This window comes from Rissa tridactyla, chromosome 1, assembly GCF_028500815.1.
Source record: "Rissa tridactyla isolate bRisTri1 chromosome 1, bRisTri1.patW.cur.20221130, whole genome shotgun sequence".
Classification (NCBI taxonomy): domain Eukaryota; kingdom Metazoa; phylum Chordata; class Aves; order Charadriiformes; family Laridae; genus Rissa; species Rissa tridactyla.
The window spans coordinates 196,985,554-197,000,151 of NC_071466.1; the positions used below are offsets into that span (position 1 = coordinate 196,985,554).

General features: G+C 46.0%; 1 protein-coding gene across 2 annotated transcripts in view; it reads left to right on the top strand.

The window, feature by feature from the left end:
• Positions 1-6,226: 6,226 nt before the first annotated feature.
• Positions 6,227-14,598, top strand: part of MAPK12 (mitogen-activated protein kinase 12) — a 38,673-nt gene continuing 30,301 nt past the window's right edge. Inside the window, exons 1-2 of one of the 2 annotated variants that reach the window (XM_054188542.1) lie at positions 6,227-6,440; positions 7,078-7,207. In XM_054188542.1, coding sequence (XP_054044517.1) covers positions 6,325-6,440; positions 7,078-7,207 — 246 coding nt within the window. In that variant the 5' untranslated portion in view covers positions 6,227-6,324. The remainder of the gene's footprint in view (positions 6,441-7,077; positions 7,208-14,598) is intronic. The other variant, XM_054188543.1, reaches the window with a different exon arrangement.

The following is a 14,598-nucleotide window of genomic DNA, read 5'->3' on the forward strand; positions in this document are numbered from 1 at the left end:
GGTTTGATCTCCTGACACCACTCTTAACTCTCATGATTATAATCATGCTTTTGTAGGTCCTGTACACATCCCATGTTTGAGGAGAGCGTCACAGGTTTTAGCCCACACTAAATTTGGGTGCTCACCATCCCCGAGCACCTGCGGAGCGCAGAAGGGACGCCGGGAGGAGCAGGCCTGGGCGACGCTGGCAGAGGAGGCAGATCAGGCTTCCACCTGGGGGAGAACGCAACTCTCCAAGGGCTTTCTCTGGTTAATTACTGTCATTGTTAACAATCTACTTCTAATCTGAATTTACCTAATTTCAGCTTTCAGTCACAAGAGCTCGTTATCCCTCCGCCTACTGAATTGAAATCACTCCTCATATTTATTATCTCACTCTAATCAGTGTTAAGTGCAATCCCAAGTCTAGTAATTTTATCATCACTGGAACCGAAAGGTCTTGCAAAAGGAAAAAAAAGTCTTTTGCATGCATCTCAATCTTTTGACGTGTGTAAGTATAAGCCACATTTCTTTTAATATCTGTATCTTTATTTTTTAACCTCTCTGCCTCATCAGCACCGAAGCCCAGCAGCGAGAAATTGGTATGTCACAGCCAAAGCAGAAATAAAGACAAGACTAAAAAAATCTCCAGTTTACAATGTGCTCTGGAAAGAATAAGTGAGGACGGTTTAGAGGAAAAGCACAGCATTGGAGGTATCACTTGCCATAATACACAGAGAACACACAAAGTGGCTAGGCCAGCATGAAACAGCCGGGTTACTAACAACTTTGGGAATTTATAGGGGAAAAACAATAAGAAATCAGGTAATTGGCATTGTTCTATGAAAAGCTACATCATGCACCGCACCAGTAGGTCGAGAACCATTAATTAGGCAGCATTGTTGCAGAAGTCCCATTAGTGATCTTGGCATGTTTTTGACATGGTGCAAAAGATGAAAGCAAGAGGGAAGGCGGTCAGTACGCTGCAGGACCCGATAGGGCGGCTCACCCTAGGGACAGGAGGGGGACAGGAGGGGGACAGCCCTTTCAAGGACAGAGGTGGGGAGCTGCCAATACAAAAGCCACTTCCTTCCTTTCTTCCCGTCACATGTGCTCCTGGGTCATAACAAGCAAACAGACCGCCACCTTCCCCACTCTCAGGACCTGGTCGACGGTGAATCTGTTAAAAAAGTACCGTATTTAGCTGCAGGCACAAATTACTCAAGTATCCTTTGCTACATCTGCAAATTGCTGACTTGGCCCAAGAATCCCTGACAGATGAGCAGTGGTAAAGATTTAGCTCTCGCTAAAAGAGAATTGCACTGCAGGTTGGGTAAATTACGTCCTTTGGTAGCAGCAGAAAGGAGTTCAGCCGCGGCGAGCTCAGCCTCCGTAGGAAGGACCTAATAGCAACACCTCTGTTTGCTTGTTTCTTTTACACATGAAATGTGCTGCTGCTGTTTGCGGATGCAACGCAACCCTCTAAAACTGGTCCTTAGGAAACCAGCACGCTCGCACGCGTCAGAGTACCGAGTGTCATTAATTTATGAGCCCGGGCAAAAAGCGTAAGGGTTTTTATGGGACTAGTGTCAAGAGACTCAGAAAGCTGCATCAGTGCAGCTGCCACTGACCTTCTTTCTGCTGTAAGATAAAATATTGAGCTGATTTGCCTAAAGGGGTCCAAGTTTTCACTACGAGGAGGGAATACATTGTGAGCTTCCGATGCGAACGCTGATCTTCCAACCAATCCGACACTTAATCCATTAGATGGGAAATTTCTACATAATGAATGAAACTGTTCAATTAGGCTTCAGTCCGGCGTGCATGCAAACGCCTCATTTTGCACTCGCATAGTCCCCCAGCTTCAATTATTGTCACCAATGAAGATGTGTACCGTAGTGCAGAGGTTTTAGCTGGTCCTTTTAGGTTCCAATTTGATCAGAAGTAATACTGAACGCAGTGGAAATACTGAATCACAGTGGCAGCCCTGAGACAAATATACATTAAATCTGCCGTAACTGGCAGCCTCCACTGAGCCACACTTTGCTCCTTATAGAATAATATCCTGTAGATTAGCACTAAGATAACATACTCCTATTTCATACTTATTTTATAATAAAGCCTGAAGGCTCAAATCAGGAATAAACCCTAGTTACGTTATATTCTGTGCAAAAATAACACAGTGTACTCTTGTCCTGTCCGTCTGTCTCATTAGGGTGAGATGGAAAGGCAACAAATGAATGTAATATTAAGGAGAATGGGAAGGACGGGGTAAGAGTAACACTAAGTTTTTGGTGATTTAAACAGGTGATATGCACAACTATGTAATGACAAATACATAAAGCTATCAACTATACATTTTCATGTTCTTTTTGTATGATTTTTGCATTGAAGTGAGGAAACTTTTCAACACGAGGGTATTTTTTTCCTCTGTGCGCAACAGCGTCTCAGATTGTGGTAATCTGGGATAGTTTAAAAACTAAACTCCTACAGTTTGCTGTAGGAATGAGTATGAAGAGGACCTTTAGGCAGGCTCTGAGGAGAAAGAGTTAGTGGGGTGTTAAAAGCAGTTGGTTTACACCCAGCTGTCTGCTACCCTCTACACCCGGCCTCGCTTCCTCCACCCCGCTCCAGCAAGGAGGGATAACGGAGTAGCAAAGTTACTTAGGAATACCTCTTGAAGAAACGAAACGGCCAGTTTAAAAAATAAAAACGATTCTTTCTTTGGAAAAAAAACCAAAAGCATTTAGGTATTGCTTATTTATTCTTTTCTGCTGCTGGACGAGTGCTGTGGCCCCGTGGGGAGGCCCCCAGGCGTGTCACAGAAACTGGAACTGAAGGACCCTGCTCAGGGAGACAAAACCGGAGAAGCTGCAAAATAGTTGGCAGCAGTTCCGCTGGGGAAGGGTGGGGACACAACAGCGTGGCAGTATCTTCAGATGAAAACTGAGCTTATTTTTTTTTATTTGAGTTTTACTCCTTGTTGTAATAAATCAAATGGACTTACTTCCTCCATGGCAATATATTTAGGTAGACAAGAACAGAGTACTATTTGAAGGTGGGGAGATAGAAAGCTGGTTAAAAAATAATATTCAGGGAACCGGCTTTTGACAATTCAGCAAGATTTTATGTTTATTGACATTTAAGGTATGATTTACAGAACTAAATTATTCATACGTCAATTAGTGTATCAAGAATAAAATGACCAAGTGAAAGACATCTTATAAACAGAAAGGTGGGAAGATGCTTGATTTTTCCAAGGACTTTGTATATCTCCTGCTTTTCCCCGGTTGAATCCACCTTACCGGCGCCTGGTCTGGGGATGAAGGTCCCAGTCCCTCTCCCTGCTCACACAGATGCACCTCCTTCGCCCAGGGGCCCGGCTGCCCGCAGTTCAGCTCCTGGCAAAATAAGCTGTGCCCATTCAGCACTGCTAATTAACAGTTTGTTGGGAGCAGCCTTGCCATCAGACTCTCTCACCAGACTCCACACGTGCAGGATTGCTCAGGAAAACGCGGTTAGCTTTCTCACTGCTTTTTTGCAGAGCTCCAGCACCGAAGCCTCACGTCCAGGCTGGAGTGTAAATGGAGTTCTCAGTCTTCCCGGAGGGATTAGAGACTACTGTGTGCATCCCGGCTACCTCATATGCTTTGCAGCTGATGGCAGCCTTCCAACATGTGGAAAGTTGGCTCTCGAAAAAAAACCCAAAGGCATCAAAATGAATGTTTCTTCCTGGTAAAACCTTTCCAAGCTTCCCTTCATGGGATGGGCATTAGAAAAGTGGGATTTTTGCATCATCAATGGATTTATTATCTTTTATTCATGATGCCTGAAGAAGGTCCCTTTTTGTTCTATAAACTTTACAATAAACATCTGCCAAAAGCAGAAACGTCTGATAGCATTCCTTTGTTAATTTAGCCTGTCAAGCACACATTGCCTGGGATAATACACGCCCATAGTATCCTATTAGTCTCATTGCAACAGGCTGTCTTTGGGAAAACACATCACCGTGTCTCCAGCCGAGCCTAGCAGGATGCTGAGGCTCATGCTTTTTGCGATGCTGCTGTAAGATAGATCAGTTGTGGATGGATCCAAGTTTCTCATCTCACTCCCTTCGTGGACACTTTTAACGGTTGTATTAGACACAGCTTCCCGTGATACAACTGTGCTGATTTCCTCGTCTTTTCAGTAAGTTTATCAATTCATCTGCTATGTGTGTGACCTGGTGGGGAAAGGTGATCTTGTGTCTGACCTTGCGTTTACCTCATCCATCTATAGCAAAGTATACCTAAGTACTTATATGAAGGAAAAGCATGGGAAAATCAACACCGGCCAACTTTTTGCCAACGAATTTAAAATGTCTTACAAAAGTTGCTCTGTAATATTCTCAGCTTCTGCACAAGACTGACATTGTCTTGGTGCTGGGTTAGTATTTTCAGCTACTGTATCAAAATCCTTTACTTTCTGCCTTGATAAAAAGCAAGCAGTAAGAAAGCATCATTTTGCCACAACTGGATGAAGGAAAAGCAGGTGAGGAATCAAAAGCAGAACTAACCTTTATTGTATAGGAAACATATGTATTTGCCATTAAAAGTAATTTAACTAATGGACTGGCTCAAAACTTAGTGGAAGCTGCTCTATCCTTCACCTTGCCCTTACCACATCTCACTCCAGCCATTATCTGTGTGGCAAACACAGCGTAAAAGGGATGTCAGAAATTAATTAAAAAAAAATATATATCTGCTGGGGCAGTGGATTTTAAAAGCAAATGTCTATCATTAATCTAACACTTGACACGAGCCTCACATTACTTGCTAAGTGTCAGAAGGCTGGTTTCCATTCTCACTAAACCAGGGAGTGGGACAGGTCACCGTCAGCAGAGAGCAGCGCTGGAGCTCACAGCTGTTGGGTGGAAGGACATTTTCCCCCTCTACCCGACACATAAACACCGGGAGGAGGGAGGGCAGGGCTGCTCCAGGTTCATAGTCAGGCAGGAAAAGGTCCGGGCCCATGGCAGCTACCAAAAAGGCATCAGGAACAACGAAACTTGGCCAGATCGCCCCTTTCGAGTTAAGCCACAAATTGAACTCTAGTGGCAGCAAGTCTGAATTATCTAACCTCAGCAACATTGCTCAGGGGTGAAGTCAGACAAAACAAAGGCTTTAACAGACCCTGAAGGACAAGAATTTTAATTATATTCACACAGAGAACACGTAACATGTTTTTTAAAGCAGGTTGTTGCCTTACACGTGCTGGTCCAGGCCTATTTACTATAGAGATAAGAGAAGCAGCTGTTCTCCCTGCTCCAGGACTGCAACTGTTTGAAGCTGCTGCTTGAGCTGCTTCACATTGCACCAGCCACGCAGGGGACCGCTTGCTCTGGGCAACTGCATCAAGCGTGGGCTTGTTTCTATGTAACTGTACGAAATATTGCTGAAACTTGGAGTCTGGCCCTGAGATGAACTGGGAAGCCCTCAGCTGCGCACCTTTGTGCAAAGGTCATCTGAGACCTCGCTTTTTTACCCCCAGCTCTTGTCAGTTTACAGCCCCTCATGTTCCTTAGGACTTTCATGGAAAAGCCGGTTGCACCTCAGCAGACGCAAACCAGGACAGCACAACCGGCCCCGAGTGTGGTGCCACACCCCGGGGACACAGGGACAACCTGAGCCCCGGCATGGGTTCGATTTCAGCTCCACGGCCAGGACTCGACAGCTGGAGACAGACTTTTTACAAGGGCGTGTAGCAATAGGACAAGGGGCAGTGGCTTCAAACTGGAAGAGGGGAGATTTAGATGAGGTATCAGGAAGAAATTCTTTACTGTTGAGGGTGGTGAGGCACTGTAACAGGTTGCCTGGGGAAGCTGCTCCATCCCTGGAGGCGTTCAAGGCCAGGCTGGATGGGGCTTTGAGCAGCCTGGTCTAGTGGGAGGTGTCCCTGCCCACGGCAGGGGGGTGGGAACTGGATGATCTTTGAGGTCCCTTCCGACGCAAACCATTCCACGACTCCATGACTTGTGCGGGCAGCGACAGCCCGGGCACCTGCTCCCCTGCCGCCAGGCCCGGGCGGGCGGGACGGCTGGGGACAGCCCCCAGCACCGCCGGGACACCCTGCGGTTCCACGCCCCCCGCCTCGGCGGAGTCCCAGGTGCCCGGGGCCCGGTGTCGGTGCGCGGTGGCCGGGCCGGCGGGGCGGGGGCGGGGTGGGGGCGGGCGGTGCCGCTCGCCCAAGCCCAGCCCCTCGCCGGGGCCCGCCTCGGCTCGGCGGCGCCGGCCGCTCCCGCTCCCCCCCAGCCCCGGCCCGGCCCGGGCTCTTTGTCGGCGGGTGGCGGCGGGGGGCCGCAGCGCCATGTCCTCCCCCAAGAACGGCTTCTACCGGCAGGAGATCACCAAGACCCTCTGGGAAGTGCGGGACCGCTACCGGGACCTGCAGCCCGTGGGGTCCGGCGCTTACGGAGCCGTCTGGTGAGCGGGGCGAGGCGGGGCGGCCGCGGGCGGGGGCGGCCGGGGGCGGCCGGGGCTGGGGGGACGCTGCCCGCCCCGGCCCGGCCCCCTCTCCCCGTCTTCCCTGCCAACTTTTCCCGGTTGTTGCGCCCGGCCCGGCCCGGGGGCGGAGGGGGGCGGCCCCGCTGCCCACCTGGCCGCCCCCGCGGAGCCGGGCTGTGCCGCCGGGGGGGGCCGGCCCGCCGCCACACGCGTAGCTTCGTCCCCGCAGCGAGCGGAGCCCGGGGGGAGCCCGGTCCCTCCCAGCCCTGCCCTACCCGGCCCCCGGAGCGGCAGCGTCCCCGGAACGCGGGGTGTTGGCCCTCGGGATGGGACGCCAAGTGTTGGTGCTGGTTTGGGGATTATTTCTTTTGGTTTTTCCTTTTTTTTTTTTTTTCTTTCCCTTTCCTTCCTCCCCAGATGTTCCTCTTTAAAGCTTTTGAAAATTGGCTGCTTTTCATCACGAGGCCTTTTAAACGACTGGAACTGCTGGCGAGGTGTTTTGGGGAGGTGGTCTCCTGCCTTGTCCCAGGGTGGCCACGCTGGCACCTGGCAGGTCTCAGGATGCTGCGGTCCGGCTTCGGTCCTCACTCACCAAACTCTTCTTTTTCCCTTAAAGCTCAGCCGTCGATGGAAGAAGTGGCACCAAGGTGGCCATTAAGAAATTGTACCGCCCATTCCAGTCCGAACTGTTTGCCAAACGAGCCTACCGAGAGCTGCGCCTCCTGAAACACATGAAGCACGAAAACGTGAGTTGGGTCGCTAGCAGATTTCCCCCCGAGGCCCCAGTTTACACACCTTAAAAACTGAAAGAAAATTTTGCAGGGTTGGATGAGGCAGATGTGTGGCTGCGTGGATTTTGGGAGGCTTTGGGCAAGACCTGCATGTCTGTCTTTTGTCTGTCAGTCCTTTATCCACAAACATCAGTTCGCACAAGCTAGAATATCCTATGGGAAACACCACTTCGTTTCCATGTAGGAAAGGTTGGGTGGGGAAGGTTAGGACTGTGGTGGAATTAGTGCTCAGAGCTAATGAGAGAGACTGAGGACCAGAAATTATGAACTCCATCACTGCATTCCTGTGAGACGCAGGAGAGCGCAGAGCATGGGTCTGTCCCGGCGTGTCTTGGGTGCCAGCATCTTTCTTCTCAACTTCCATGAAGATGGCTATGGTACGCATGCGTATCTTTGGGGAGAAGGTAGGGTTTTTCTTTTTTTTTTTCATTCATGAAGCATTTGAAAGTTTTACGTTGGTACTAATGTGAAACGGGAAAAGTTCGTGAATGACTAAATAAATTGCTTTGTTGGGAAGCAGAGAATAGATACAGGCTCTGCACAGATTCCCACGTAACGTGGACGGACAGCCATAGAACAAAGTGTTGAAAGTGTCATTGAGGTAAAGATGCTTAGTCCCAATAGTGCTTAGTCGTTTAAGAAAAAAAATAAAGGAGGAGAGATTTGTGTGGAAGCAGTTATTGTGGAATCAAAGCACGGCCTCCAGGTGAGAAGGGTCCCAGGGTGGGCTTGGAGGATCACAGTAGTGGCTTTAAATGCGGTTCGTTGTGAATGTATGGGGGGGAAAAAAGAAGAGTTCGGAGGGAGTTGTTAAAATGATGCATAAGGGTCTGGTTTAAAATGTTAACAATGTGGGAGATTAGAGCATAGCTCCATTCAGATGGCCTTCAAGGAAAGCTGAGAGATCAAAAGTGAGGATAAGAGAAACTGGTAATAACAATATCCAGTTATTGCCATTTAACGTTATGGTATTAACATTGTGAGTACCAACAGTATCCAGGTTCATTTTGAAGAATGATCTGTGGGATGTCCTGACTGTCCAGGAAAAAACGGACCTTTTTGTAGGCTTAAGAACCTGTGTATCTGCTAACATTTCAGTCTGAATCTTTTAACACATTTGATCACTTTACTTGATTCCTTTGGAGTAACTGCTTCATAACCACTGCTGTATATGTTAAAGAGTTAACGTTTCCAGGGAACTTGTGTGTCATGCATGAGTTTTCATACTCGCAGCATTTTCTTTACTGAACATTTGGGAGCAGAGCAGCTCGTGCAGTTGCCAAGCTCTTAACTGTGTCCAGAATTTTGAGATTATTTTTCTTCCATTTCCCAGAATAATCTGTTGGGTAGCGTTTTCCACTCCTGGTGTATGCTCTTCAGGATAATGCTCTGGAACCCCTCCACGGCCTTATTTGATAATTAAAGAGTCTAGAAGATAATGCTCACTGGAGAACGTGAGCACAATCTGTAAAAGTTAAAAATCAATATATATGAAGGAAGAGAATAATTTACAGTCTTAGGAAACAGTTTGGGCCACAGAAAGAAGAATCTGGTCTACGTACTAATGAGAAGTTTTGCCATGAATTATGGCATCTACTCATTAGAGAACAAAGACTGAATAAATGGTCCTGCAGGGATTTGAGGGCACTGCGGAGGCAGAAGGTGACTACTCCACCCGTCCGTGATGAGGCTGAGGTGGCAGTACAGCCCATCAAGAGAATTTCCATCCACCTTCCCAGCCTCACACCCTCCTGTCGGTCGTTTTGCCCGCAGTGAATTAGGAATAGCAACAATGCCTTTTAGGATTTCTAGTCCCTGTGCTGATCTCAGGATACTCATTTAGCCACTCCACCCATCCAAAATTAAACCAGCATCACTACTCGTCAGGATTTTCAGACCCCTCTTTGATCCACCACCATTCTGTCAAAGAGCCTCTTTTTTTGCATGTTTCTACCAAGGGATGGATTTACAGGCAGACAGGTCCATTCCCATTCACATCAGCAGTCCCCGGTGTGCTGTGCACACCTTTACTGGTACGTACAGCAGTGGCAGGACACCTGCCCGTTCTCTGTCCTTACCATCGTGGCTTCCATGAGTCTGGCTATGGAGTTTTGAACGGGCCCCACTCACGTGGGTGCGTATTTCCCTATAACAGGAATTAGTAGAATAGAACAGTGATTGAAGTATCTTTCCTGATTATTCTGTTAACTAATACGTTATAGTATACTTCTACAAAATAGCAGTTATCTTTCTGGCTGTACTATAAATACAACTGCTATTAAAAAAATCAATAAAACTTAAGTAATTGTTTCAAAGACCGCAATAAAATACTGATGCCAGCGTGCTCTCTGTCTTGGGTGTTGGTAATCTAAGTATGTAGAGGAGTTGGTGTGTGATAGCTGGTCTAACATACTGCCGCTATGGATTAGGTTTGGGATATTGTTGACACGTTGCACTAATCTGCCAGAACTAATCTTCATCTTACTTTTTTCCTACTTCAGGATATAAACCATTTTAAGGTTTTGTTTATTTAATGGTTAAAATTGCATCCAGTTTGCTCTTCTGATCTGTTTTTCTTTTAAAATGACTTCTGTAATCATGATGCATTTGATGTTGGATTACATGCCGAGTGTGATGTTTTGTTTGTTTTACTGTGATTACCTCTCGATGGACCATCTCTGCTGTTCATAGCTTTCGGGGAAGTGTTGTGTTAAGCATGTAGCAATACATTATCATAGTTTATTTAGCCTTATGCTATGTTCAGAATGATGGAAGAAATTGTAATGGTCTGACACATCGTGTTAAAAATAGCATCTCTGATGCTCCATTAAGGTAGCAGAAGATACCATTAAACCCGTGCCACAGTGATATAATTCATCAGCACGTCACGCTTCAGTGAAGAAAACGTAGGAAAACTGTTTAATACCCTGGATGACCTCTATTATAGACCCTTTGAGGAATATGCTAATCTTCTTAATGTGGAAGGGTTGAAGGATGACCGGGAGTCCTGTAAAAACAAATGTAGGAGTCATCCTACTGAATTTTACTGGAATTGTATTTTACCTTGTAAGGAAGCTAACTCACGGGTCAATTTGCTTATCTATTTAGATGTTTTCAGGAGGAGGCAACTCTGGTTGCTGGCATGACCATCTTCCATTATATCTGCTAGACCTTTGTTCTCTCTAATGGCTCTCAAACGGGACATTACTTAAGTGGAGTGAGGAATATTCCGATATAAACCACGCAAACTTGGTAGCATGGGACTTCTCATCAACCCTTTGCAAACAAAACCAGAGGACAAATGGTGCTGAGCACCACAGGGCAGAGGCTGTGTGTGAAGACAAGAGCAGGCTGTTAGGAGATAAATCACAAATCACCGTCTTTAATGGCACTCTTATCCTTTTCCTTTTTTTTTTTTTTTTTTTTTTTTGGTAGCCCTTTTAATTTGAGAGGATCTGGGGTGTTGCACGAACTATCATAAGCTACTTCTACTGCCTAAGCAGCAGTCTAACCCAGATCAATTCCTCAGACATTGCCAAAAAGAAAAGTTAGTTTCCAGTGCGATAAGCTGCCGGATCGCTCTGTAGCTGCATAAACAGCTATTCTGGCACTAGAGGGGGAATGGTGTGAAAATGAGGAATAAAAACAGCTAAGGCAGAATGAAGAAAGCACTTGTTTTGGTAGGTGGGGTTTTTTTCTTCATTTATTCATGCTAGCTTGAAGTATTCATCCCACCACAGCCTTAGCGGCTCTTGATTATTTCTTTGGCATTTGCTGCATCTTGTATAGAAGAGGAGTGTTTACCTACTGTTTTTTTCAGTAGTGCTGCTTTTGTTCCCTGTTTTTTTCCATTTTGAGCTCAGTTAAAATGAAGACCCTTAGAGCTATCTATTATGTCTCTGACTTAAAACCTAAAGCAGTGAAAATATGGTCAGCGTGGTACGTGTGTGTGTGTACATACGTGTATACCTATTTATACATACAAGCACACAAGAGAATTCTGATCAGTTGTACCAGCTTAAATTCTGGATGTGTTTCTGGCATAAAATTTTTGGCAAATGCCCGTTAAACGTTTCTTGGGTCACTTAATATTCTACAGATGTTTTTTCTTCCTGGAAACCCTTGTATGTAAGAGGCAACTGCAGTATTTGTTTAAAGGTACTCTGTATCATGAGTGGAAATTATTCTCTGGTGTATTCCCACATCTGAAGACCAGTGTGTTCTGTGTTATGAGAACCATGAAGCTTTTTTCCCCCTTTGGAAAGAACGCCGGTTTCAACAAACACCAAATTGTCTGTCTGTCTACAGTTACATTTCTCAGGATGATGCAGGCCTTCACTTCTAGGTTGGCTAATATTTAATTCTGTCGACTTCTTTATTTTGAAAAAATGTTGGGCTTTTTATTTATACCTACACAGTGTCAACCAAGGGAGGAGTTTGTTCCAGAGAAAATAATGGGGCACTCTGTGTTCCTGCCTGAGACAATCTTAAAACCATCATCTTTTGCAGTTTTGACGTGAGCATTGGAAGAGCAGCAGCCTCTGCAGTGTACAAAATCCGTCCCAGAAGGGAGCTGTAGATGAGCGATGCCTTTACAAATGAAAGCATGCTCACTGTTTTAGAAGAGGTTTCCCACAGTGAGTCCTGCAGGAATGCACCAGCTGAAAATTCACATCCTTTGGGTACACAAGTGCCAGTAAATTCCAATTCAGGAATTCTGGTTGGTGATGGCAAATCTCCTTATGAAGGCAAAAATACAGTTGTAACTGGATAGTTTATTGCTGTTAAAAGATTGTAGTGGAGAAACACTTCTGGCTGCTTTTCCGCGGTCTGAAAGCTTAGCGCAGCTAGGGAGCTAACAGGACACCACAGTCACTTATTTTGGTACTCAAAAGCCAATAAATCAACATAGTGGTGTCGTTTGTCACTTCTGCTTATTTTCACAAACCTGTGTAATAGGTATGTGTTTTACCTAGGCTAGGCTTCAGCCGCTTTATTGAGCCATTTATTCACACCCCGACCTTGGGTACTAATAAAGCAGACTGGTTAGCCTTGTCCAGTAAATGAAAATAAGGAACACAGCACTGTAAGCCAAACTTTCTCTTTGGATTGCCATCCAATCCAGAGATGAAGGTGTTTCAGTCCACAGGATTTGGATCTGTCTGGAGTTAACTGTGGGTCCTTTGAAAGAAGAGTGTGGTGATGCTCGTGGGTACAGTTTGGGCCTGCCGGTGTGCTGAGTGGCAGGAGAAAAGGAAAGGGGCTCCCTGTCCGTCAGCAGGCATCCCTCCTGTCACGTAGTGGTCATCGGTGAGGAAGAAAGGTGACTGTGGTGCAAGTCTTGTGCGTGGATAGTTACAATTTTAAAAATACTGAGACTTCCTAGTGTGGTGAAAAGGATGCAGGTGCCCTGTGCTGTGGAACAGCGCAGGAACGTGACGTTGAAGCTAACCCTGCAGAAAATCTAATGCAGCGTAATATGTAGTTCAGTGCACCCCAGCAGGGATGTCCCTTAAAAAAATGTACTTTCGTTTGTAGCCTGAGTGCCAAAGCCGCTCAACTTCACTGTGTTTTCATGCGTAACATCCGCAAGAGAAAGCAGCACTTACTGTATAAGAGACATAACCTACCGTACTTATTAATTTATACAAGATCCGAGTCTTCTGTTGGTGTGCTGCTGCTTACATCAGAAACTTTCCTTTACAGAAACGCAGTGGAACAGCCCTTGAATAAAAGTAACCCAGTACGTGAAAGTGCGGGGGAGGATGGAGATGAGGAGCTCCACTGCTGGAATAAAGTTTGGAAAAGGAGGCAGCTGAGAAGGGAAGGGCAGAAACCACGTCACCAATGAAAAGCTGTTAGTTATTTGTTCACAGTAGTTAAAGTTAGTCAGGGTGGTCAGTATCAATGTCTTCTGGGGAGGGATAACAGGGAAAAGAAGGGCTGGAGATGCTGTCACCCACCCCCCAGTGGCTTCGTAGGGAAGAGACACAATCAACAAATTAAATATGTTGAGGAAAAGCATAACCATGGAAAACAAGTTAGACCAGCAGACGGATAGTTTTGCTGTTACTGTGGTTTTGCTTTGGAGGAAGATGGGAGAGAGACACAGTATCACACTCACTCCTCGAGCCCTGAGCAAGGAAGGTACCGCAGTGGAGGCTGCAGAAATCCATGTTGCTTTTCAGTCAGGTGGATGGTAGGAAAAAGAGGTGCATTCTTTGGGGGCTAATTGCCTTTTGGCAGAGTTAATGGGGGGAAAAAAAATGAGACCCTGAAAGGCCAGTGCTGCTGCTGGTTTTCATAGATGCTTTTCGTTGCCATCGCAGAGTGTACTGGGTTCGTTCCTCAGCTGTGCTTCCATCTCTGGTAGCATCAGTCAGTGTGTCGAATTAACACCAAAAACAGAGCTACGGAAGGTTTCACAGATACCCCCATTACATTTTGTGGAGGCCACACTGTGAAAAATAAATGATTCTTGTAACTCTTTTACGGTGGCTTACTTTTGTGCTGGGACATTATCTTTAAGTATCATAAAGTATTTTTTACAAATACTGTATTTAATTGAGAGCATTTTAGACAGACACAGGATTTTCCATGATATTACGGAGAAGGGAGTTTCCTATACTTTGCCTAGTTCTTTTCCTGAAGAAATAGCAGGAGTTGTGTCTTCCTCAGAGGATTTATTTTATTCTCTACCTCCTCGTGCTTAACATATCTGCAGAAACATGTGACCTAAATGGAAATTCTAGTGACTCTGTTCCAGGCCAGGAAAATCATCCCAAAGCACAGCTATTAAATAAAGATCACTGAGGAGAAGGAAATGGGTCCCTTGCTTTTATTTTTGTATTGATTAACTATTAGTGTGCCTTACCACTTTGGACCCTAAAATGTATTTCAGGATTTTTGGAAAGCTAAAGGAAGAAGAAAAAGAAGTATTGTGAAATCCTTGGTATGTTAAAAAGAGTTTTCTGGTTTATTATTTACGGTTCCCGTCAATGGGAGCTGTGGGTTGGTCTCAGTGGTATTCCTCACCCAGGAGGATTTGCAGCAATGGTAAGTTTGTCTCCATCAGTTCACAGCCTCACCTCAGGAGTCACAGATATTGTATATCAGGCAGCATTAAGTAACTACTGGGAACCCTGGTTACTTGAATGGAGAAGCAATAAAATGTTAGTGGACTCCATTAAGTGTGTTTTTGGGCTGGCGTGCTCTTTATGGAAACGTGTTCTTCACGCTCCTGCATTTCACAGCGGTGCCTGGTAACGCCTCGGCTCATGGAGGGATGCAGTACAGCCGCCACACTGTTTCATCCTTCTTTTCGTGGTAGTGCCCCTGTGTCTTCA